Source organism: Botryllus schlosseri, chromosome 5 (genome assembly GCF_051294905.1).
Source record: "Botryllus schlosseri isolate E-star chromosome 5, Bs_hap1, whole genome shotgun sequence".
NCBI classification, from domain to species: Eukaryota; Metazoa; Chordata; class Ascidiacea; order Stolidobranchia; family Styelidae; genus Botryllus; species Botryllus schlosseri.
In genome coordinates, this window is record NC_137240.1 from 12,093,602 (window position 1) to 12,120,349 (window position 26,748).

The 26,748-nt window shown below is 41.8% G+C and overlaps 2 protein-coding genes across 2 annotated transcripts in view; one reads left to right on the plus strand and one right to left on the minus strand.

Annotated features, from left to right (window-relative positions):
* Positions 1–3,265: 3,265 nt before the first annotated feature.
* On the minus strand, positions 3,266–12,854 carry LOC145439725 (A disintegrin and metalloproteinase with thrombospondin motifs 6-like). Its single transcript, XM_080317308.1, has 20 exons — positions 12,429–12,854; positions 11,444–11,874; positions 11,129–11,378; positions 10,743–11,068; positions 10,594–10,677; positions 10,321–10,460; positions 9,764–9,807; positions 9,368–9,473; positions 9,083–9,229; positions 8,755–8,896; positions 8,350–8,463; positions 8,077–8,286; positions 7,629–7,731; positions 7,426–7,562; positions 7,158–7,281; positions 6,129–6,212; positions 5,896–6,059; positions 5,560–5,828; positions 5,296–5,500; positions 3,266–4,322 (listed from the first exon to the last, which is right to left on the minus strand). The coding sequence occupies exons 1-20, from the start codon at positions 12,532–12,534 to the stop codon at positions 3,873–3,875; spliced, it is 3,636 nt and encodes a 1,211-aa protein (XP_080173434.1). The 5' UTR covers positions 12,535–12,854; the 3' UTR covers positions 3,266–3,872.
* Positions 12,855–12,884: 30 nt separating this feature from the next.
* The window catches only part of LOC145439763 (cerebellin-1-like), a 32,072-nt gene continuing 18,208 nt past the window's right edge, over positions 12,885–26,748 (plus strand). Inside the window, exon 1 of the mRNA XM_080317387.1 lies at positions 12,885–13,046. The gene's annotated coding sequence lies outside the window, so the exon portion shown is untranslated. The remainder of the gene's footprint in view (positions 13,047–26,748) is intronic.

Below are 26,748 nucleotides of genomic sequence, written 5' to 3' on the forward strand. Positions count from 1 at the left end.
CGAAGGTTGTAAATATTTGTCTTATTCACGAGTATGTGGAAGAGTCATATTCAGTCTCTAGACTCTAGAGTCTAGACTAGGGTTGCCATACGTCCGGAATTTCCCGGACATGTCCGGAATTTCACTGAAAAATCTGCGTCCGGGAGGAATTTCTAAAATATGCCTAAATGTCCGGAATTTTGAAGGGTTGAGGTAGGCTCAAAAGTTTTTCGTAAATCAACATAAACAATATTTTTTCCAAGCAGATTTATGATATTTGAAATTCTTCTTCGCGCTGCGCGCGAGGTAATGCAACGTATATTGATATTAGTATGGGCACCAGGCACCACATTCGCCAAAAAATGCAATCAAAATAAATATAAATTACCATCATTTACTGAAATAAGTCTAATGGTAATCGAAATTATAAGCAAACGGTATAATACTAGATTTGGTCAAGGCGGATTGGATGCTTAGTCACAGATAGTGGTTCCAAATCTTGGGGTCGTTTACCTTTATCTGGGGATCGCGATGATGTTGGACGTAATCACCGTCCTAGGCCGGGAGTAAGTTTGGGCAAGTTGATTTTTTTTAGTAATCAGCTTATCAAAAGTTTTTAGCTGGGCCACGGAACATTTTTAAGTTTGAAATGAGGTCGCCACTATTAAAGGTTGGAAATCACCGGATGTGCAACCTGCTGGTGCATTTTATAGTGGCCTAATGGAAGAATCAATATTATTGAAGAATTCATTCATAAACTTTCACAGCCAAATGCATATAGTAATTGCGCAAGAAGTTACATCGATTACCCTGTGGTGGGTTAGATATCAGTGCTTTTTTTTGGACGGAAGGGGGCGGAAAAAATGTTGTTTCGGACCTGATTAAAATAAAAACACACAATGAGATAGCCGCGCCAAACTAACAGTATAGCAGGGCTGTCAAACACAATCCCGACAGTCCAAACACGGCCCGCCAGACCAGTGGAGAAATCTATTGCACGCCATAGCAAGTAGCAATCACCAGAGCTCACAAATTTACAGAGGGCCCAATTCATGACCTATGTTTCACTCCATTCCTGTATACAGTCGTTTGACAACGCTTTGCTAGTGTGACGTCATATTGTCATTCAATGTGTTATACCTCATTTTTAAACCCGCTAGTGGGCGCTAAAGAGTGTCCGGAATTTGCTTCACAAAAATATGGTAACCCTAGTCTAGACGCATGTGTGGCCTGTTCTACCGAGCGAGATAGTGTAATGGTTATGCGTCCGGCTTCTCGAGCGGTAGGTTGTGGGTTCGATCCCCGGCCGGGTCATACCAAAGACTCGAAAAATGGTATCCGCAGCTATCCTGCTAGGCGCTCAGCAATCACGGGTAGCATGGAGGAGAAAAAAAAACGGGGGCGCAGACTAGATGACCTCATGGGGCCGTATCGCAACTCCGTCGCCAAAGCATCTCGATGGTGCAGGCGAGAAAGAATATCATATCTCTCTCTCTCTCTCTTCTACAGCCTTAGACGTTTCATGCCAGTCTGGGTTCTTCTGATACTCTTTAAACCTTAATCCAATTGAAGTTACAATATGGCATCCTCTATTGGAGGCTGCCAGTAAAACTGCACTTGAGCCACTGCAAAAACTACAACATAACGTACTCCTTATCATAGCTAGGGGCCTGGTTGTCCGTGTCCGTAATGTCCATCCAACAAGTCGCTGCTGAAGAGATTCGGCGTCCTAAACATAGAAGATATGCGGAAACCAGAAATCACCTAGTTGATTTATCAGTTCCATTCCACTGCGGTCATTGCCCCGAATATTTCAATGACGTCTTTACGTCGGAATCAAAAGCGTACAAGTGCAACACACGCGCGTCCACGTCGTCCAAATATCATATGATCGACCGAAAAGATCATCGCTGTATCAAATATGCCGGACCTGACGTGTCGAACAGTATCCCGTCGGCCATCCGACAGTCGACGAGCATGTCCACATTCAGGTAAAAATACAAGCAATTTCTACTAAATAAATACTAGTCCGCCGTCAAGATTACCGGACCACGCCTGACCTATCGACCTCGCCTTCAGTGACATGTCACCCCATTGTGTCGCTTGCTTTTGTATACTATCATTTTTTACTTTTCATTCAGTGTGCAACTGTGCAATTGTGCATGCCTTCTCTTTACATCGCCTAGGCCAAGGTGGGTGTCTGATTCCAAAGACTACTTCAAGTCTTTTCGACACCTTCCTTTTTTCATTGTATCGGATTTTTTGTGGCGTATTAAACTGATAAATATTGCTAATAAACCGAACTAATGTAGCCTGTAATTTAGAAAACTGACAATAGCGATTGACGAAAATCTACGAATTCAAATCTACTTCTTTAACTACCTGATGTCTCGGAACTTTCGCCTTCTACTTTGTTGTATGAGCTTCCGCATACATCGCCTGAATAAGCATTGGGACTGACAGTAAACCGCGCGATGTGCAAAGAATTCCCAGTTATTATAGTATGCTAAATATATTGCCGTACTTTGTAATGAATAATCACAATCTGTGAAAACTAAAGGATGCATTGTATACAGCTCCATGTTTGGCCGCGAGTTCGAGGGAGCAACATTTATAATAAATGTCTTCAATGAACGATATCCAAGATGACACGCCACTAACTGCGGGTGTTAATCCATTGACAGCGATACAATCATATAACTGATCCGCCAGTCGGAGATTGCACAATAATTGACTTGCAAGAAACATGTTTTACAATTCCACTGATGTTGAATTGATGTCACGGCATCTTTGATCAAGAAACTCCAGCGTCAACATAATTACTACTAGCCTGTATCAGGCTACTGATATATTGGTGAATTCTTCATAACGTTTGATGATCTGTTGATACTCGTAACGTATCTATAGCCCTTCTATCTCGCCTTCGCAATCAGTATCGGTATTGTAATATTGTCGTTAGTTTATTTAGCCGCAAAAGTGTATATCCACTGCGTGCCCGGTTTTAGTCAGATAAGAACAGTGTGATAGTAAAAAGGTTTGGGAAACCCTGGTTTAGACAACCGCATTTGTACGATAGATGGCACTGTTGAAACATATTTCGTTATATCCGTATTGGCTCCTACGACACCGTTGTACTGCAACGGTTAAAATGAAAGGCGAATCATTCACCTTCTACCAAACGCTCAATTACTCGAATATGCCCTGCCCGAATTTCCTACCCGCAGCGAAATGCATCTCTAAACGCGCAGCTCGTCATTTACAATAAACTAACGCACGCCAACGGAAATTAGATTTTTTACTTTTATTTCATTAAATAAATAATTTAACACAAGAACTCGGCTTCGGCAGCGAACAGCTATTCGAAAACTTGGAGCCCAAGTATTCGGAAACAGTAAAGGAAATCTATATCAAAAATACCGCGAATCATCATACATAGTTGCAGCGAATGCGTAGAACAGAAAGAATGCGTATGATTTGATCAAAAATAGAGTGCTCGGAATTTTATAAAAAATTTAATTTCACATAAAAGCAACGCAAAGTAGAAACGAGAGACAATCACTAAGGTAATCATGTCCATAAAAGATTATGAAGAAAGTACTCAATGAAGAGCTTGTTATCGTGTCGCGCGTCCCGAGTGAGACCGCCAGTGCAACCGGCGTAAGCCAATCGACATCGATTGTATTGCTGTAGTGTTCCCGTGCGATTTTGTCGGCCTTGAATTCGGAATCGATACGCCCCGCATCTAACTGTGAAGGTGCAAGCAGCTCGCGCCAGCACTAGCATACATTGCGGTGTAGATGAGGCCCGGCATACCGTTCTGCGGGATCCGCCACTTTTCCTGTGCTTTTTCTCGCGCGACTTTCCATCGTAGAAAGCCGCAAGCTTCAAGTCGCTCAATTCGAACACGACTGACAACACACCTTGCTGAAGTACGGCCTCTGACAGAATTTGAATTTCAACACCAGAGCGCAGTGCGTGAATTTCGGATCGTCGGCGCATTCTTCGCCAGCCGCCGACGCGGGCGGCGCCGTGGTCGCGCATTTAGAGCGGCACGACTTGACTGAAGGCGGCCTGCTGTGATGCGAGCACAGATTGCTTCTCTTCCTGTCGTGTGTCCGGCACGATACCCGTCTTGTCCGCCGACCGTATCCGCATTTCGCGCTGCATCTCGACCATCTGCTGTAGACCCATCGCGGAGGCGGGCAGTGACCTGCGTTGCATCTCGTGCTGGACGGAGGCTTGTGGCGTAGGTTGCAACGGCTGTTGGGGTAACTTTCAGTTCCGTCGCTTGACATGCAGACCACTTCGCGCTTCTTCCAGCCGATGCCGCATTTTGAGTTGCACTGTAAGCGAAATAAACATGTTTTTGAAACGGTTCGTTGGAGGTAACGTTTCGAGCGCCTGTTAGTTTCGAATGATAATAATTGATGTGATGAGCCAGACGTGTAGTCGATGCACTTGAAATGTGCGCTTTTTGATGACATAGGCCAAATACTGCTCACTTATGCTGTATTTTGGCAATTTACTGTAATTATAGCAGTTTGACACCACTTCTAAAGACGATTCTATAGTCTTTGACCAGAGGTAGTAAGTCACGAAGTACTTATCGTTTTCAGAGTATTGAAAATGGTTTTGCCCACTTGCAACAATACCTACTCAAGCGGCACGTCCACTTCTACTAGGTTTTCATTTTCTTAGGCGAAACTAGACCTAGAATGCTTACTTATTGACTTCTCTCTGTACTTGTGTACAACTTTATCGCGTTACTTCCAATTCTACTTGAGTATACCGACGATGACTATTTTAAAAATCTCTGGGTCTCAACTAACATAAGTCACACTTCCGCGCAAGCTATATCATTTCATATCCGAAATACTCAAGTTAGAACGCGTGACATGTTATATTCTTAGTATAGCGAGTGGTAGATCTTACGGCTTACTCCATTAGCACCTTTTCACAGTGGATGCTCGGTCGATAACGTCAAGGAGTGAAAACAGCAGCAAAATAACCCAAGTAAACTTCATTAGCGGTGGAAGCTAAATCTCCCACAACGACCACAAAAGACTAATCCTGGACACAGAAGTTTGCAACAACACAAACGCGAGGTAAAACTCTCGATGATTCACTACGTCAAAACAACACGGAGTTGTATTTTCAGCGATTGTCAGAACTAAAATGAGCGACGAACGAATGTAGGCTATTCTTGAGTTGGGTTTGAAGAAAACCTCTACCGATATCTCCGAATCGGAAGTAATGAGAATCGCGGAATGATGGGGACGCGTTATAGTTATATACACGCACTGTAAGGTGTAGTACCTGAGTCCACGTTCGCGCCACCCATTGCGGGGGACACACGTCCAGGTTGCAGTTCTCCGTCGAAACGGGAGTCTCTCCAGGGCAGAATTTGTTCGCAACAACTTCGTCTTCAGACTGCGATATTTTTCGTTGACAGTTGACAACACGAATTCTTTGCCCACCGCCGCAAGTCGCGCTGCAAGACTGCCATTCGCCGATATACCACCTAAACCAAAGCGAAATTTAGGACACACGTTCGTTCGTGGGATGAAAATAATGACGTACTCTGGCCCGCAAGGCTCGATGTTGCAGTTTCCTATCTCTTCGGAAGGCATGGTGCTTTGATCACAGTAACTGTGTTGTACTTGACTGCCGTCAGTAGCGCGTTGGCAAATTACCATTCGACGGCGAGTGCCGCCAGCACAGGTGGCGGAACATTCAGACCATTCTCCCATGCTCCATACGAATTGCACGTCGTAATCGCCGCTGCTGGGGTGTTCCACTGGAACATTGTATTCGTAACGAATTCCTTTGTTGGTTTCTTGTAGAAGTACCTATAAATATACGATAAGTAGCGTTAACAAAAGCCCTGTTTTCGTAATTACAAGATATATTACTCACCAGGACTACTAAATCTTCGGTTGTAGGGCCGAGTGCTTTCAAAAACTCCGGGTCGGATTCGTCTCTTCCGTACGTGAATGTCGTACCAGCAGCATCAAACTTTTGCGCCCAATCGATGGTGTAGCCGCCGTTTAGATAATTATCCCCGCTCCGGCTTCGTAACGCTGTTAAAAATAACATTCCAGATGACACGGCTGAATAGGCACTAGCTGGTGTGAAGCTTCGAAACTCACCGAGATAGTTCTGTTGAGAAACCAACACTTCGCTGATGTGAATGTGAACTGCGCCTTTCGGTATCATCGCAATTTCTTCATACACTACAAAGAATGAAAAAGATTATAATATTTTCATTGTCAACCGGATGAAAGAATCCTGGGTGGTCTAAGCATGCGCGATTAATTCTTGAGATAGATTCCCGATAGACGAGACAGCATTCATGGGTATTTATAGGCGACCTAACGACACCGGCGTAAATGAGGCTATTGTTTTGGCAAGCGCACGCGACCCGTAAGCACAATCTTCGTTAATAATATCGGAAATCCAACGACAACCTTGAACAAGCGTGAAATTTCATGTTAGAATGTGGGCGAGGGAAGATCTCGCACTTTCGAAACGCTTTATCGCAGAGATCGCAATGACTCATTTCGTAGGAAATTTGTTTCGCCTCACCTCAAGTCATTCTTAAATACATGCACAAAGAAGAAACGCAAGCGAAGCCGATTTTTGGTATGGAACGAGGTTTCCGTGGTTCACGGAGAAAAAGAGCGATATGAACAAACTATCCTTTTTAAACGTGACCGAATAGCTTTACTTCGCTACGTTCCGTCTATATGTAATATTTTTGTCACGCTCGTCTTTACCAAATTGTTTGTCCTTGAAGGTTTAGCTCTGTATAAAGCGTTTGTTCTTCCTCTGAGAATCATGACGTAATTCGAAGAAAAACGAACACAAACGAAGCAATTGTTCCGATAACTCTTATTCTCCTTGTGGTTTTTCTACCTCGCCGAGGAGGAATTTGAGTTAAATAGAGCAAGACTATGCAGCGTTCAGATTACTATCGCGGATAAACAAATGGCAGCGATAAATGCAGTGACCCATGGTCTTAATAAAGCCTTCATTCACCTCTAGCCGGATAGAAAAGCGGAAAGGCAGCACAAAAGGGAATTTGATTGAAATGCCGCCAGTGCTACCGATGAAAGAGTTTACGCCCCGTAAAAATTGGCTTCGTAAAATTCGGAAATAGACCTCATGAAAGAACTTACGTCCTTGCATCCCGGGCGATTGGAACACGCCGTTAACCGTCTCGCAAGTGCTCCCGTCTCCGCCGCAGACGCGGCATTTGTCTTCGACCGCTTCCGAATGCAGCACTCCGTCACAACCAACGTGCTGCAGACAAAAGCAATTACGTCATAAACGGAATTCCAAGTTGTAGCAAGTAATGGTACTGCCTACTGCCGTAAAATCGGATTCGCATAGCTAACTAAATTAGAAGCTATGTTATGTATCTTCCGCTTCATCAATTATACATACATGGCAGTCTCCGTTGATGCACATATCCATGCTATCCGCGAAGCAGCGAGTGCCGTCAACCACAGCCTTGGCACGTTCGGTGTAGAAGCTGTAACCTTCCGCTAAGCAGTTGAGTGCACACGGATTCACGTTGTGTCCTAGATGGAAGAATAACGAGATTGGGATTGATCATTATAAATAGCAAGACCAACAGCAGCGCTTACCACCCACAAAAGGCCTCCAGTTGTAATATTTGCCTTGAAACGGATCCGCGTCGAATTGCGCGCATTGCTGCTCACGGAAAGACTTGGTAGTGGCGTTGCAGGCCTGGAACGACAAAAGTACGAATTATAGTCAAGGAAATCTCGTGGATTTACGACTATGACGTCGACGGCGGCGTCTCCGACTGATGTTAAGGAGATAATTTGATTAAACGATTGTAACGGCATGTGACCCAGATATGCACATGATTAACATATCCTCGCAGCTGCCCACTCTACACGAACTGGAAACTTTCATCGAAAACATATCTCGCCCAAGTGCGCCTATCAATCGTCGAGAAAGATTTATCCAATCAATGAGACAGGCGTAAGTATCATGTCAAATATGGCGTGAACTCTATGATGGGCACCAGACGGTCAAGTACTTTTTGACATGTTACAGTATTCTCACCTGTGCATTGCAAGTATGATACCGTCGCCTTTGACCGGTGCAATATTTCCCACCGTTTTGAGGTTCCGGGTTATTGCATTGACGGTACGACGAGCTAGCTCCGCCGCCGCATGTTCTTGAACATTCGCTCCATTCACTCCACTGTCCCCAACCGCCATCTACGGAATTGGGACGCTGACCATAGGGCTCGCAACGACCTTGATAGCACCACTGAAAAGAATTGACATTACATATATGACACTTGAAAGAAGATGATAACATTATGAAACATACCCCGTGCGCTATGTTTCTGGCTGTGTCAAAACACTTGGTGCCTTCCGCAGCCGGGATGCTGTTAGTGATACAACGTCCGTTTTGACTTACGCACCACAATACTTGACACGTGTGCTGAAAAAAGATTATTACATGAATATATGGAGGCTGAAGCCATATACAGTATTTTCGATTTGAAAGCACACAATCGGTTCAATTGATGACTTGACATATAATCCGGCTCGTGCGGCCTGCGAGCATAATAGGCTACAGTGCAGATGGGAGAATTTGCTGCGTCCGCAAGTGCATGTAATCTTTGATGATAACATTAGGAGATTAGCGTCAACTTATTCTATAGATATATTGTGTCGATAGCCTCTAAATGACGAGATTTTGAGATTTTCTATTTCAATATAAAACACTTACTCCGTAGTTGCATTGACGAGACTGAGGGCCGTATTGAAATCGGCATTGTTCGTCGGCACTGTGTTGCTGTCCGGGCAATTCCTCAGGAAATTGAAAGTCTCGTCGCGGGGGACCGCCTCTTAAGCATTCACCAGACCCGGTGCTGCAAATAGAATTGTATTCAATGAATATATAAAGTTATCTTCAATAATATCGGAGTTAGCTATAAAACTATCATCATAGATGTGCCTACGTGATCTCACACACAAGTAGACAATGCAAATCGGCTAGTAAACACGGTCACATGCTGCTTTGGTAAAATGTTAATAAATATACAGAGAATACTCACTCTAAAAACTCAGTGATGTATGATCTGGAACACCGTGACCACGTGAAAGGCCTTGAGTTCTTCGAATATTGTGCTGCCATGATTTCCGCGGGCTCGCCGCTGCCCATTCCACAGTCATTTCCATTCCCGTCGTGTTCCATACCGAAACTGTAATGTGAAGTACTATTTACCATCTCTGACTCCGGCAGTGTAAGGAATGATAAGGCCGCAATGACCGAATTCCGCTAAGGTGACATGGTGCACCGTGATGTGTTTTAGGTACCGGTAAGGTAAATAAAATCTTACTTGTGTCCCATTTCGTGGGCTATTGTGAAGGCGGAAGCAAGTCCAATATCTTCGTTGATATTACAACTCCTGCCTTGTTCGCACATGCCCGATACTGGAGCGAGACCTGTCAATCAAGACCGCATATAGTTTCAATTTCAAAGCGATGGGAGTTTGAATGTCTGGTAATCGGGTCTATTGTTTAAAGGCGGGGAATCCTATCACGTGTAACCTTGAATAAATCTGAATTTTTGCGGTGTGGCATATCTGTTTACTGAGATATTCCCGTGCATTGTATAGGTTAAGAACGTACGTCAGCAGAACGATGATCACGTAAAGGCATGACAGATAACATGAAGGCGGTGATGTATGCATGGCGGTGTTTTGATAAGCATCAGTTTAACACACAAATCTTACCTAGAGTTCCGCAAGGCTTGTTCTGGAACGTGCAGATGTCGTACCTGAAATGGAAATAACGATATCTAGTATCGGTTCTAGAATATACTCAGTCGCAAATATAATATTTTAATAACGCCTCATCAAATTTCGGTACATCATGTTACAAAGCACAAGACACGATTACGCATAGCTGTTTAAATAAAAGCTTCGTTTTATGGATGGCTTTCATTCCACAAGTAATCAAACCCGTCGTGTGATTCGTACTGTCGGAGCGATAAGCTTACGAGGTCTCGACATAGTGATCTCTTTATCCCAATTAATCATTAGGTGGAAGACCATAAACGGATATCGTCATGGACACTAGTAATGTTCCCTGCGTTATGGATACCAACTCCAGATATCGCCCCGAGTTGAATCATAGGTTGCCGTAATGTCTTAGACCGTTGCAATGACTCATTTGGACCCACAGTATTGGCAAAACAAAGTTTACAGAACCACGATAAGGCGTCGCCTCGCGTCGGAAGTTCAGATGCTAATCAATGTACAATAATCGCGGCTGATTCATCGATTCTTACCCGGTAAGTAGAACAGCATTGTCATGGTGCGCTATCCCACTCTCCGGAGCCTCTACCGAATCGTTTACGTTGATAGAATGCTGCCATCTGCAAAAGCTGTCCAGCGATCTATCGGCGTGGTGGTTTATCTTGAGGTTGGGCTGCGGCGAAGAAAGGTACATATGTTATAAAGTTTCGAGGCCGGGTTTCTTACACGATATTCAAGCCGTTACATCATAACCGCTAAATAAACTAGCGCCGTAACACAATCCGTAAATTTTCCTTATCATTTACCTGATCTTCCGTTAGCAAGACTATTCTGGTCACAATGATGTTCACCGCGTTACCGATCGATGCATCATGGTACAGATTGGATACCTGCCAACACAATTGCGGCGCGTTAAGTGAAGGTCAACGACTGTGGTCTCATTGACAGTACTTACGATATTCATTATTGTGAGTATGTAGCTTTCTACGTCTTTTCGTCCGTGGTATCCGACCATCATCTTGTCGGCCACGACTAGCGTTTCAACGTTTCTTTCCCGACTGACGGATCGTTTTTTGCGACTGAGAGTTTCTTCCTCGAGGTCGTTGCTCTCTGTGATATGCTTCTCGTGATGGTGATGTCTTGAATTCCTCCTGGACTTTTTCGAGCCGCGCTTGTTTTGCGATGATGATGGATCGGATCCGTGACGCTCGCCCTGTCGTGTCTTTGAATCGCCACCTTGCGGTTTGACCCTCCACCAAGGTGTTTCTCCGTTCGCGTCATCTGTCAAATGTAATCTCAATGAAGGATGCTGCCCTTGAATTCGGCGTGCTGCAAACATACCCGAGTAACCACAGTGTCCGAGATCGTCTTTGCTCTTTTTTCTTTGATGAAGATGACGGAAGATGGATCTTTTGTAAATCACGTGCGGGTGACCTTCTGCCCTCTCTTCGCTCATCGCTTCCGCTTCCGAAAACGGGACGGAGGTAGTCGACTCGACTAAGCTGTCGTCCGTGTCGTTCGAAGCCGAAGATGTTTCATTGAACAGAGGTTCAATTACATATTCGACCCCGTCTTTCGCTATGACGCCTTGCTGTTGAAAAAGAATGCAAATGACGATACCGTGGATAATCCAGGCGCTTAACCGATGCGACTCACCATTCCGTCACACAAACTAAGCGCCACTTTAGAATATCCGTCGTAGTTATGTATAGTTCCCGTGTAGTGGCAATCGTCTATTTCGTCGTGCCGCGTGACGATTTTGCCTCCCCTGCCTCTAATTTCCAATTGGAAGTTCTTCGAAACTAGCTTATAATTCTTTTTTAAATGGAACCGCGGCTTCGGCATATCAAACATATTGTCCATTTCAATAAAGACTTCGTGATCGTCTGTTTGCGGGGTCAATGACTCCGTGACGCTCCTACGCCGCCGAAGTTTGACAAAGTCTTTATTATATCCGCTGTTAATTGATTCAATGTTCACGTAGGACATAAATGTTCCTTTTGCGTCAACGCGACGAAGAAACCGCGTCTCGACGGGCGAAGAAGCGTCCTCTTCTGTTAGTGATGATAGCGCTTTCATTAATTGACCTGAAATAGATTCCTCCGTTTATTCGTCATTCGCTTTCGCAAAGTATGTTGCGGCGACATGCAAACGGCATCATGCCAAGCAGCCGAAGCGATCGCTATCGTAAGTGGTTCGACCGACATTGGAAGTAATCCTTAACGATCTAGAACGAGTATGGTTTCTCAAGTGTGCTACAATAGTTGGCTCTTTACGAAAGATTCGATTGCACTTTCCAATTACGCGAACAGGTCCTAAACCTAACCACAGCCTCGGTCTCATAAATATTATGAGAAATTTATTGCTGCTTCGATCACACCCTGTGATTATTCGCCGAGATATACAGGATCAATCAGGAAACTGTGGTGAAGATAAACGGCATATGTTTGCGGCTTTCCTCATCTTGATATTAGAGCCCCGAGGTTATTAAACGGGATTTAATTGAAGATTGAGAAATAGAGCTTTCAACCTCTCTACAAGCAATTATGCTATAGTGAATACAAGCAAGTCCGACATTCAGGGTTACTATTATTGATACCACAACAAAGACAGTTGCAAATATGATCCTAGCGTCACTCACCGTGTCTGTGTTGCGATGCTAATGCTGATCCGGAAGAAATAATGAAAATTCCATAAAATATAAATAGTTTGGTCATCTTGAATATCTTTAATAAATAAATTATCATTCTTCACAAAAAGAGCGTGTTTTTGTCGCTGGAAGCTGTTGTCTTATTGAGATTGGTTGCTTATCTTCTTTGGTATAAAAATAATGTATTTTATCTAACGTTCTTAAATATTCTGCATAAAAGTAAAATGATGCTGTGAGTTTGAAATCCAGACTATACATACCAGACGAACACTAGACAGCGTAACCTGTAACTGCCCAGCTCAACGAAGACACCGTACGCTTCGCGAGGGAATCCTGTCTAGTCAACCTTGCAGTTGTTAACGCCTGCCGCCTCTCGCCTGGTCTTCAAGGAATCCCTTCGCTGATCGCAAATAAAGTAATACGGCAGATTTCGGAGTTGTCTCAAATCTGCGGCTATTTTTTCCTGCGCACAACCGGATCTCTCATAACGCCATTTCGTCATACCTTTATTTATCAGTGCATAAACTAACTTTGATATAATTGCGCACTGGCCAGAGAAGTTGGAAGATTTCGCATTCACGATACGTCGCCATCGCGTTATCGCTATCGGTAATACCTTGCTTGTTATAGCTAATTTTCGCAAATTCAAGCGTCTGAAATCTGTTTTATCGCTGGACATCGCGATTGTTGAGATTAACACGTGACGGAGGATACAATTCATTGATTAAAATGAGTCTATTGTTTATAAAGCGTGGAGCCATTCTTATATAAGCGTGTTTAATTTCTGCTTTGACGGGTCCTCAAAATTCCTCACTGCTATGCATTGCTTTAACCCAAATCGGGTCGATTGGTTTATCCTTCGGTTGGCCTAAGTCTCTGACAATGATATGTCTGCTCTCCGTCTCGAGGCTTTATATATGCCAGGCAAGAGACTTATCTAGATTCGAAGACATTCCGCTGATCAAATTACAGCATCTTCTATTTGAGCTTTAGTTAACTTTTTTCATCGCTATAGATGTCTAACTTACGACCGAAGCGTGTCTTGGCTATGTATATGACGTTACTAGCTAAAGAAAGGTTTTACGCATTGCTATCTGATCCGCTTCTAACAATTTAATGAATCGGATAAGGTGCTAATACCTAATACCCGCTTCCGACCAGAAAAAAAGGATAACAACGATTAGACGAAGACGTTATTGACGGAGTCTAAAAATATAGAACGTAATGGTTAAACATTGAGATTCTGAGCTTTGTGGGCTATATGGACAGCTGATATCAATGAATGGTATGGAAAGAGAATTTGTGTAGTACAACCATAATAATAAATAATCTGACCGCAAACGTATTGCTACACATCGGAGGTTTCGTTCTCTAGAAAATATTTATGTTGGACATTAGACATAAAAACGCATTTATGGCGATATTTCTGAGATGAAGATAGCCCTAAATGCTATTTATCGCAATCGCAGCGACATCAGAATGTTCCAAATCGAAATTGATAGCGGCAAGCCACATCTTATATTGAGGGCAGCAGTGATCACGATCCCATTCAGGTGCCGGAGCAAGAACATAGCCCAGGATTTTTCCACTGAAATATGTAAAATTAGTGTGACTTTAGCAGGATTTTTCTGACTTTGAATTTGAATTTGCCAGTTGGACCCGAATGAATTCATATTCTAAAACTTTTAAGATCCGCACAAACTTATGTATTTCCGCATCGGATACCGCTCTTCCCTAATTTGTCCAATGGCGTAGCAAGAATGAGTTTTTATTTTTATTTTGTGGGAACATATTGTAATAATGACGTGACATCATGAATAGACACCATAAATTGCAGGAGGCATTGGCGCCTTTCGCCATCCCTTTATCTAAACGCATGGCTTCGTCGTATGGGTTATTAGATTCGGTACATAAACCATATACTTATGCATTGTATCTATATAACTTCTTTCTTGCACAGTGTCCGTGAATTGCACACATCACATCTAATTCGACGACCAAACACGTTCAGAACTGTCTCAATATTATTTTTCGTTGAGTCGATTATACATTCGTGCAGTGTTTCAAATAATACGTGTTGTTATTATGAAAATTCCACGCGCGATATTTATGTGATTGATTGCCGCTATCTTGACCTCGTCGTTAAGGTGATGATGTCGGCGGCATCGAAGACAATTGTGAGTATCTCATCTCGTGTTGATAAATACCTCGCATGGCTCCGCAGAAGCGAAAACTTTGGTACTCTCATATTGAGAATGGACAATTTGACATGATGAAAAATCATTTTAATACAGAGATTAAATTATAATTATTCAATGGAGTATTAACAAATTTATCGCAAACGTTATGCGAAACAGATTATATTTAAATAGCAATGCATGGTGCTGGAATCATGCAGTCTAAAAGACCATAAGATGATTTGGATCTCGTATTTTGCATGTCAACCTGCATAATCTGTTAGTCTAGTCAAAATTAAATTGTAGGATCATTTCATTACAGGATATCAGCATGCGAATATATTTCCAGCTATTCGCTCTACACAATGGAAATGTGTGGCATGCACGCTATGAAAAAAATGGAAAATCTAGGAGTTTCCTCATACAGCCCACTTAAATTATATTCTGATGATTTGCACTTACGGGTGCAATCCACTTTATTAGCATCGCGCAGATGCGTTCCGAGTACATGGAGCTTAACGAATTATTTTCCAAGTATGTAATACTCAATACTGCATAATTCGAGAGGGACATACATATTTATTCAGTATGTATACAGTATGCTACTGTACAGTCATATTAAAAAATATTAAAACATCACGAATCCTAGACGAAATTAAAATGCCCGTGTACGTATCGCCACGAGAAAAGACCTGTTGCTGTTTTCCCTCTTTATTATTACTTTAATGTAAAGTTGTCAGGTATTATTGATGGAGACATGATGGTGACACCGCACTATTCCAAAGGGACATTATTTCAACTCTTCAAATTTCACTCCAGCAGTCACACGAACTCTGTCATAGACCACGATGTATTTTATGAGATTTGTAACTTACCTGTCAATTCTCAGAAAAAATGTTACACAGCGTAATAGCGTAATAGCGTATAACTATATGCATTGTTACGCGAAATCTGAAAAGAGTCAAAGTGCTGAATAAATGTGCGAGTCATGACCGTTATCACGTATAGCCTATTAATAAATCAAACTGCATCGCATGATTTAATATCGATCCCCTTTTGACAAGGTGCTTATATTGCTGATACCCCATGGTTGGTATTTAATTCTCCCCAAATACAGCGTAATCTTGCGACCCGTTTTCGCATGTCTTTGAAGTTAAAATGTACCCCTACTGGCGTGCAATATTCATGCAAGTGATCTATATATAGAACGCCATGAAAATAAACTTAACTGGCGCACAATAACTATATAATTCTCGACTATATAAAACGACCGAAGGAGATTTAGTTTGGGTTGATTGAATTTATTTATTTATTCTGTTATGCCTCGGAATATCTCATGCTCAGTCAACTCATCGCGGGGTTCGATATAGATAGCCTCTGATTCTTTAACGAAACACCAATCCTTAGATTACGTCAGCTGTTCTTCTAAACAAGATACCGTCATCTTACTCGAAGCAGTATCGGAATTTCTAGCGAAATATTAGAGTTCATCAGAGTATCTTCGCGCAAACAGAAATGAGAAAAGTGACTGTGCGCGACGAACAATACTGGGGTTATGTGCCTTGTGGTTGCACTTGATACATAGATATAAAATCTCAATAAGTTCTCCGTGACTGAAAGCAACGCAGTAAAGATTAGCATTATTTGAACCTAATCCGGCTCTATTCACTTCCGCACGGAAAGTGAGATAATACCACAAATTGATAAACCTTCCCACTCTTTTTACCTACCATAGAAGAATGCAACAGAGAACAAGTGTTACCCATCAATTTTTGCTAAATCAATCCGGAAATTAACTTTATGATACCTATATACGTTTTCATGCGGAGCATGGTTAATGTGAGTATAGGCCTACAAGCAGGGTTGCATTTTAAAACAAATGACCTTTTAAATACTGTTTTACAGATGGCATTTGAAAAAATGTATTTTTTTTCAAAAATTGTTTAATTATGCCATAATTGCGTAAATATTTTCGAAAAACACGTTCTATGAACTTCTGGACGATTTGAACCCTCAGAATCCTTTTTCGTCAAGGAGCTTATTTACCCTCATATTCAATAATCAATATCAATCCACTGTGACATCACAATTTAGTATTCGCGAAGTGACGGGTCAAATACAATAGAAAACTTGTTTTAAACAAGGACCATGTTTTAAACGTGTTTGTCGTAAATTGATTCTTGTTTTAAATGTAACCCTACCTATAACCTAAAACCATAAAACATTAGTGTTACTTACAATTTTCGGTTGTTTTGATACATTTCATGGCTACGTTACGTTGCCATGTTAATGGTGTGGGGAGACAGGTTTCTCTATGTTTAACGGTAAATAAACTTGCACGTGTTGTGATTAAATTTACGGTTAACATAATTGTATTGTTATCTTTCCGCACGCTACTTTTGGAAATGTGCTTTGTATTATTATAGCGGAGCACAGCCGCACAGCTTATCGCCCCGTTATAATATGGTATTGTGCTCTGAGTCTTGGTCAGCACAGGGACAAAGTGAGCCGAGCTAGGCTCCAAGTCAACAGGAACAACATGAAGATAGAGAGAGAGAGAGAGAGAGAGAGAGAGAGAGAGAGAGAGAGAGAGAGAGAGAGAGAGAGAGAGAGAGAGAGAGAGAGAGAGAGAGAGAGAGAGAGAGAGAGAGAGAGAGAGAGAGAGAGAGAGAGAGAGAGAGAGAGAGAGAGAGAGAGAGACAGATAGACAGACAGACAGAGGCATGAGAAGCTACAGGGGGTATGTAGAGAGTCGTCCAAAGAACCTTAGTAAGACGAAGCAAATGAATATTGTTCATAGCCTATCGCTCTCTCTGCAAGGCGTAAATATACGAGGTAGGTGACCAACATCACTGTAACGTTGCATATTGTATGCATCAGTAATAAAATTGCTATCATTTCAATACGGTGATTGCTCTTTATCAAACTGTGGCAATTAAATGAAGCTAACGCCTCAATATGTTCAAATATAGGGATATATTGGTAGCATCCAATGTTCCACTGTTGCCCTACCTCGCCCAGACATTGCTTCACTGATCATTTGCTACCATCGTTTAATTTTTCTTCTATTTTCCTTTCTTAACTAAACATTTTTTACAGCCAGACTGTTCAGAGTCAAGTGTACCTGTTTGAGGCTGGTGTTAGGCTTACCATACGTCCTCTTTTAAGAGGATTTGTCCTCTTTTTTGAAAGTGTCCTCGGAGGACGCCCTTTTGTCATCTTTTTTGAGATTTTGTCCTCCTTTTTGAAAATTCAGGGCGAGTGATATGCCGCAAATTAGCGCAGAAGTGAAGCTCCGGCGGGTATTTCGGAGGGTAAAGCGGTTATTTTAGCTCAGAGCGAAAAGAAGACTTATTTTTTTCTTGAGTCATCCACCTGGCAATGTGGAGAGAAAAACGTTATTTTGAGCTCTGAGCGGAAGTGATGACCTTTTTTTGTCAACCGATCACGAAGTGGGAAAAATTTACCGGTTTTTGAGAATTCTTCTCCAGTTTTGCATATCTGAAATTTCTGAAAAAGTGTCCTCTTTTTACATTTCCAAAATATGGTAAGCCTAGCTGGTGTGATCAGACTAGATGACCTACACGGTCTTATCGATCATTCCTATCTAATACCGAATACTGTGCACGCATATTTTCTGTACCACCATCACTGCCGTTTGTTATGTATTTTGGTTGGATGAAAATAAAGACTCTCTCTCTCTCCCTCTAAGCTGCGCATGTGAGCAATTGCGCAGTGCTCACAGGTCTCTGCGCACAGGAAATATAAGATGCGCACAAAAAATCCGATGTGATGACCACTTTTTAGTCGTTACGCACTGCTGTCCAAGGTATCGCGCACTGAGTTGGTGAGTGCGATCAGAATCGTCAAAAACTAAAGGGCCGTGGCCCGCAAGGTAATTTTAGAAATTAGTTATATTATCAAAAAATGAATTAAATATTTTATTGTGAACTTACAAGGCCAATTAAAAATGTTAGATGTTGATGAGTAAAATATCAGCTCCAACGCATTGGAATAGCCAGGGGCCAGTCGCATTTTTCGTAGGTCTTCGTATATTACCACAAAGTATAATGTTCCACAGCAGATTTATTTAATTTGAAATTTCTCTTCTCCCTTCGCGGGAATTATTACCACTACATTCGTTGCTTTCAATATTGCCACCCCTCCGGTAAATTAAAATGAACAAAGCACTTCGTTTATAGAATTGAGTTTAACTTTCGCAATTATGAGTGAACGTGTCGTCCAACATGCGACTTCGCGTGTGAGCTCGCAGAAAGATGGTCGGCGTCGGTGATGATAATGATAGACACGTTATGTCCGAAACCGTCATACTGATATGTCCAGGCGTCGAATAGTCCTGTCCTTGCCAACTGATCCCAGCGGCATATAGAGACGGCCCACATTATATGCAAGTAACAATTATAATTACCGAATTTATCTATTAATATTGATCAGTTTTCGCGCTTCGCTCGTCTACCACACGATTGCACTCCGAGTTTTTATGACATAAATATTAACGATCTTGATGTGCAGTAAAACAAGTGTGGTTTTCACCGTTACTTTATCCGGCTCGCTCCTATCGGACGACTAAAATAGGCCTTCAACATTCCAGTGACCCGCGCAATGACTCGTAATTTGAATGTGGCACTTTGGCTAAAAAGGTTGGCCACTCCTGCTCTATATATACCGGACATCTATACCCCTTTGGTCATATCGATTCGACGTCTCGACTTTACCTACCGACAAATGGCAACTCCTTTTCATTGCTGATACGCGGTCCTTTCTTTACACTGCTTACCTTTTTATGCTGTGTTTTGTTATTTTATATTCAATGTGCAATGTGCACGCTTCATATATCACGTTTTCGTTTTTTTTTTATTCAACAGGCCAAGTCGGGTATTTGATTGATCATTCAAGTCGTTTCGACTCCTTGTTATATAATTTCAGTGTATCGCAATCTTGTGATGCTGAGAATTGATATAACTTTAATAAACTTAACTGAACATCTTATATTCAGGTATATGAGCTATGCACTGACTAAAGCATATGCCAAATTTTTCTCTCATTGATTCTCGGGAATCCAGTTCAATAAATAGATATTCGCGATTCCTCGTTCGCACAAATATTGTCGACGATTGACATTTCGAGCGTATGCCCAAAATATAAATAAAAATATACGTGTACATCTGTTGTCGAAAAAGCAATCGCATACGACGTAAATGAAATCATTAAAAATATCCTTTCCGTGCGGTAAAAACAATCAAAGGCCGTAGTTGATCCATCCTGAAACTGTTTGCGTTGACAATTCACTTATGATACTGAACAAACAGTATCCCAGAAAGCACATGTTGTCTTATGCAACGATATGCAAGACGCGCGCCTTAGCAGGTTGAAATCGAAAACTGTAAGTCAACAACGCCCCCAGAGTACGCTCTACACTACATGAATATCTATAACTCTTGAAATGTCCGCGAACGGGTCTTCCCGAAAGTTATAGGACTCTAGAGCAGTGGTTCTCAACCTTTTTTTAGACACGCCCCCTTTTTGATAATGAAAAATTTCGCGCCCCCCTTATCGTCATATCACCAAATCCAACTGGGATGCTAGCAACCGCAACAGATTGTTTGGTGGTAGGGTCGATTATGAATGTTGATGAGGAATAAAAAAAAATATGAAATTGGGTCTATATAGAGAGAAACACGCGTGTATTGGAGGTAAATCGCGCGAAGCGCGAAATTTTTTTTTCAGGTGACCGCTTCTTCGCGCCCCCCTTCAGATGTTTCACGCCCCCAGGTTGAGAACCCCTGTTCTAGAGCAGTGGTTCTCAACCTTTTTCACCTCGCGGACCGGTGGACTTTCAAAAATTGAAATCACCCCAGAACGTAACGTATACAACCGCTTTTGCAAGCATATTGTGATAGAGGTTGACATCTCGATGGTTTTGATCGTACTTAATTATGTTCATGATGGCATCCATATCATTTTACGGTATAGTGATTGTGCTGAGTCAAGGTAAAATTGCCTTGCCCAGACCGACATTCTACCGCCGATAGTCGCTATACAGTCTTTCGCACCGAAGGTTGTGGATTTAGCCGACCACACTAACTCGAATAATATTCGTCGTTTCGACAATAGCGAGAGAAGAAGTGTTTCGGAATCGAACCAAGCATCTTATCGTGCTATCTTGGTCATTGCACACTACCAACAGACGTAGGCTACTCTGGCTACTACCAATACGATGCACTTCACAAAAACACTTGACAACAGCTATAAATGACCATCCACAAAATCAGGATCAAAAAGCACTTCGTCGGCTCACCGCCCTCCCCCAAAAAAGGTTGGTCTTTGGCCACCCATAGGGTGATAAACCAAACACCTGGTGGATTTCGCCCCCCTCCCCAAGACCCCACTGTTGGCTGGGTGAATGTTTCCACCAGTACTCGTGAGTACATTCATTCTACTCAGTGTAGGCAGAGAGTTTGTGTCACCTAATCGCATCGAGCGGAAACATTTTCTACAATTCGTGACTGAATCAGTCAACATTGCATAGTATTGATAATTGCAATGCATATATATTGCTATAATTTTTTTTATCCTATTCGAATTATCAGATTTCGGGTAGAGCTGAATGAGGAGTCGTCTTGGAAAATTAAGGGCGTGTAGTTATTAATTAAACATGTTAGGGCGGGCCAGTTGGAATAGTTATTTCGTTGCGTGTTTTTATTTTGTGACCTACTGTATGTTTTAAAGTGAATAGATATTGAAATCGCCCAAGCGTTCTCTAAACTAAAAGCCAAACACGATTCAAAATTGCTATTTCTTCACAGGCAAATAATGTTTCACTGTGGTATGGCATTGGTCTTGTGGGGTACAGATTGCCAGGACAGTAAGATTCGGCGCCAGCCATTTAGGTGTCGATGGAAAATTAGACATATATATATCGCAGTTTTCGGTCAAAAAAGGGAGTCGCTTTCGGCCAAGGTTTTCTCGCTGCCAAATTTTTGTCACGCTGTTCGGAGTCCCATGTTAGCCTAAACTTCATTATGTGTTGGTGCGTCGTGGCGCGGTAATGGCTTACGCCAAAATGACTATTTATATAAATCATGTGTATTTCTTGGGTGAAGGGCACCCAATAATGAAGACATTTTATGACACTAAATCACGAAAACAACTGAAAAAGTTGGATAAAGTTTCAAAAATTACTTTATAATTTATGTTCATTCACGAAATAATTTTGGGCCCCCTTCAAGCTCGTCCCCGGTCGCATTGGGGGGTTTGAGGTGCGGCCGTTACTGTCCCGCACAAAATGAATTAATCGAAAACAAATGATCGCACAAACTGCGCGTTTTAGTGAGTCAGCTTGTACTGGTCGCTTGCATGTCGTCAAATGACACGGATTGAACTTCAAGTCAAATCAAATACTTTTCCAGACCTAATGTTACTTCACGAAGTTATGAATCTGTTTAAAATTTGACGTTTTATATGATTTAGCAATCGACAAGCCTTAAACAAATGACATCTTGGCGGTTGAGAACCACTGCTCTAGTGTACTATCATATAGCTCCAGAGTACTATGCGATGCTAGTGGTGGGCCTACTCGTCAATTCAATTTTGTCCGCTAACTTGATGGCTTACATCACGCTCTTTTTCTTTTCGCCGAATTCATAACAAAAGAAATCCAACTTTTTGGCGAATTCTCTGAATGTGAATTGTATAATACTTGTTTACAGCTATGACCAAAGGTACAATCGTCTTAAATACTCTGTGATCAAGCACGTTGTGGACCGTGACGCTCTTGAGACGTTCGACATGCGCGCAATGCGCAATAGTGCCCTCTGAGTTAATCTCACGACGTTTTGAATATACGGCGAGGATCATCCATTAATTTTTCTATGTAAAAAAATGAATTATTTAGGTCCTGTTGTGGACTCTTAATTGCGACAAAATCGCTTTGTCAAGTAGGCTACTAATCAAGTGTCCAAGTGATTACTGGACGATGATGATCTGACAAGGCGCCTTCGCCTACCTACTTCAAAATTCAATTCACTTTATTGCTGATAATTTCATCATTTCAATACGCCACAAGACTGCCATACAATGAAAGATAGGAAGGTGTCGAAACGTCTTGGAGTAGTCTTCATTTCCGTAGCTTTTTCATTTTAGCTTATCTTTCAGTGTGTATTTCTCATATTTACATGTTCTTTTATTATTAGGCCTATATGTAGGCCCGGACATGTGTTTGATTACAATACATTGCGACTTGTTTCTTCATAAACTAACCTGAACCGAATCTCCCAGGAATCTTGCCCGGTCAGGTTGAGGTTAATGGTAAGTTTTACTATAAGAATATGACCACGAGCTACTACACCGGACCGAAGTCGACTTCAGAATTTCCACCTCAGTGTTGTAGGATTATCTGTACTTCTCGACATCTGATCAGCGTAAGCGGTGTCTTACGAAAGCCTAAAACGGCAGTGGGCCGTGTTAAAAGTCGGCAACTCAGGATTTCAGGAATCGCAATGATAAATACCGGCCTTGTGTAGCATGACAAATGTGGTCAAAAGCCAAAACCCCACCAGTGATATATAGAACTTCTAGATATCCCTGAACCCCATGAGTACTACAACAGCAACAACGTGTAAATGCCACGTGACGAATAAATTCATTTGGTAAAGAAAGACACACACTTGAAACGCCCACTCCCCACGCCCACCTCAAAGGCTCACACAGACTAGCGCAGTGCCTACAATTGTGACACGACGAAAGTAAATGGCAAACATTGGACTTAAATGTACCTGAAAATCGTTCATGGAGTGCGGTGTCGTAATGAGTATTGTGTTGCCACATGGAGTGCAAGGTATTGCAACATATACGATGGCTCGAATATGATAAAAATCAAGAAGTGGTATGATCCACAGCTGCAACATCAATAGGTTGCGGGTTGTAGTCCGACCGAGGCCGACTCCAGAATTCCTTCCCAAGTGTTGCAGGTTTATCCAGGTGCCTCCTCACCATATGATCCGCGTGGGCGGTGTCTTAAAAGCCTAGAAGTGGGCCGTACTACGGAATCAAAATAAAGATTATCGGCCTCGTGTAAATGACCATTGTAGTCGAAAAGACCATAAATACCACAAACAACATAGAACTGGGATACAATACATTTGATGCATCAAGCGCTATACACGTGATCGGTAACCACAGGTTAACCCCGACTGTCTGGTTAAAACATAACACCAGTATGGCGTGATATTCGGGCGTATACGGTATTCCCGAGTCAACGACTCGACGAAGCTTACCTCTACCTTGCTGATGACTGGATGAGCGAATAGACTCGTCTCGTGTGAGACGTCAAGAGACGTGAAAAGATGAGGTCAACCAAACAGCGGTTACTTTGATATTTATCCCGAACAAACTGTTCGTGATCAAATAACGGCTCGACATATACATGTAAATTGTTTGAAATGTGTGGATACTATTCGACGCAGCTTGCTGAGTTATGATGCATAACCTGGCATTAGCGTATTTGAATACGTTGGAACGTCGGTGTTTTCGTTATTGCATGACTTATATATACTATGGGCTCTGACATCAATGAAACGTTCATCGCGGTATTTGCAGATCCGATGTTATCTCAGTGAAAAGGTCAAATTATACTCGTTGTCTTTGACTTGAAAGCTATTCATCTCAACTTATATACTAAACAATCGCTCTGCATTAGCCCCAATGACATTTCTATTCCGACCACTTAAACCTATGGTTGACCACTTCTGCTGCATCGACAAATGAAAGTGTCCGGCGGTTTTGATAGTGGCCCTGCAATCCTGCACATGCTGGCAAAGTTTAAACCGTTTGTTGATCAGTCATCATATACAAGGATTAGAACATAATCTGGGTTCATATCCTAATATTAAGATGAGAGATAGAAACGATCAACATCTGCAAATATTCAGATTCGGCGAAAACTTTAGCAAGTTGTTACTCATATAATGACTCACAGTCCCACATATACAACTCACGTCTAAACGTCTAAATGACGTTAATGATCGTTATCCATATTTTACTACAATCCTCATTCCTCATACGTGAAATATGAAAATGCAACTATCCATCATGTGCCATACTCGTTTGGTTTTACGACATTCGCGGTAACTCACTACAACGCGGCCGGAAAGGGTATATGAGTGATTCTGATACGTCACAGGGTCTTCGTACACCAAATGGTTAACCTTCACAGCCGGATAGATACTTACCAATGGATAAGTAAATTTATCCTAAAAGTGAGCTATAATTTCATTTTGAATGACTGCAAATGATTTTTCACTTGCAATGTTTTGCTAACACCGCTCCGCTGGAAGGTGGCAACTAACCTGCACTAATGTTACAGCATCGAAACAGTGGGTGTTTTAATAATAATGTCCCAGTACACAGTCGATGAAATAACAGGTGAAGGCGATCAACAAAGCAAAAGTTTCTTTGTCGCGAAATCTCGAGTTGATGCATATCAAAAACATGGCGCATAGCATTATAGTGATGAACGGCGTTACGAGTTAGATTTAAATCTGAGTTTGGGTGACTTTCTTCCGATGCTATTTAGTTAAATTGAAGAAACCATAAAGGGCTAGTCGAACATTTACAAATACAATGGTACTATTATACTTCAAACGTGCCTATTATACTTGTCAGGCATACAGCAAGCTTGTAACATGGTGGCGTGATTAGAAACGGCGATTGCGGGCCCGGTGAATAACACAATCAAATCAGAGAACGCACAGATCGTAACATATAAACTTAATCGAAATGGAGAACATTCCGTGTTATAAATTCATCATAATGGATCAACGCTTGAAACTTGATGGGTTGTAAGTTTCGCTACAAACAGATTTAACATTGATAAATTGTAATAGGAAATTTGCAAGGCTTGCCGTGCCGTTTACGCTACAAGACTTTTGTTATATGGAGAAACATTGCGCTGCACGACATGCATATGCGAGGGCTGTGTCTTCACCACTTCATTGCCCGGACGCGCATATCCATGATTGCTGGATAATTCATTCTAAGGTTGGTTGCATATAGTGGGAAACCTTATTTCAAGTTGAAACTGAGTTCTATAAAATGTTACTCAAGCACGTGCCTCTATTTCTTCGACGAATAAAAGCTATTTCAGACAAAGCTAGAGCAATAATGGAATGGTGTCTGACTATAGCTAAGTACAATATGGTGAAGTGGGAACCCCTTGAGTACTGCGAGTCGTATGAATTGCGTTACATTTTAGGCAGACCGCATTATTCTTGCTCTCCGTATTGAAGAACTCCAGTCACGCGAATGATGATTTAACAAGAGAAAACCTGTCACGGGAATGGCTGGATGATCTTGTCCTTGGTGCGAGGCGATGTTTGCTAATGTTGCTATTTGTAATTGTAATGCCAACATGTTCAGGAGTTAATCCGTTACGGAACTGAATCTGAGGCAGAAGTGTAACTTGGGCGCGGACCCGAATGTAGGTCGCAACCTGATTTAAGCCCGATGTGACCCCGGAAACTCCGTGGTATAAAGTTTATATCGTTGATTGGTCCAGTATTCATTCTACTAAATTTACACCCGAAATATTTTATAAAGCTGGGTCGTAATCCCGGCACAACTTCGAACCTCTGCTCTATGCGCTAACAGAATGGAAAGATTACCTAGCCGGATTATCTTCTTCCACATATAAAGTGTGACACAGGTTCATAACTTATTTCGACTAAAATTAGTAATTATAATTCAATTTCGAAGACCCTTCTTCCTCGACGTTCAATTTGTAGACAAGACACAATCCGCGAATATATTTTAAATGACAGTAAAATCCACGAACCACAAATTTCGAATTGTGCTAATACCTTTACAATTACGTTAAAACTAAGATCACTCAACTAGTAAAATGTTCATTTCAGGAGAGCAATGGAGTGGCAATATTATGTCACAAATATAGCAAGTGGTGGAAAACCTCTCAAATTTTCCGAATCAGCCCTGTGTAAAATGACGAATGTAATTTATTAATATCAAAACAATAACATCAACACATACAGTTTTAATATTTATCAATCCATACAAAATCTTGGAAGAAGTAGATTCCTTGTCAATTTGTACTATTAGCA

What these genes read in the sequence shown, in the direction of transcription:
- LOC145439725 (XM_080317308.1), bottom strand. Translation starts at nt 12,534, where the DNA reads ATGATAATTTATTTATTAAAGATATTCAAGATGACCAAACTATTTATA. An exon ending in TACATCACTGAGTTTTTAGA is followed by an intron (nt 8,897 to 9,082) that starts GTGAGTATTCTC and finishes TTCTATTTGCAG; the next exon opens with CACCGGGTCTGGTGAATGCT. An exon ending in CCGAAGATTTAGTAGTCCTG is followed by an intron (nt 5,829 to 5,895) that starts GTGAGTAATATA and finishes GTATATTTATAG; the next exon opens with GTACTTCTACAAGAAACCAA.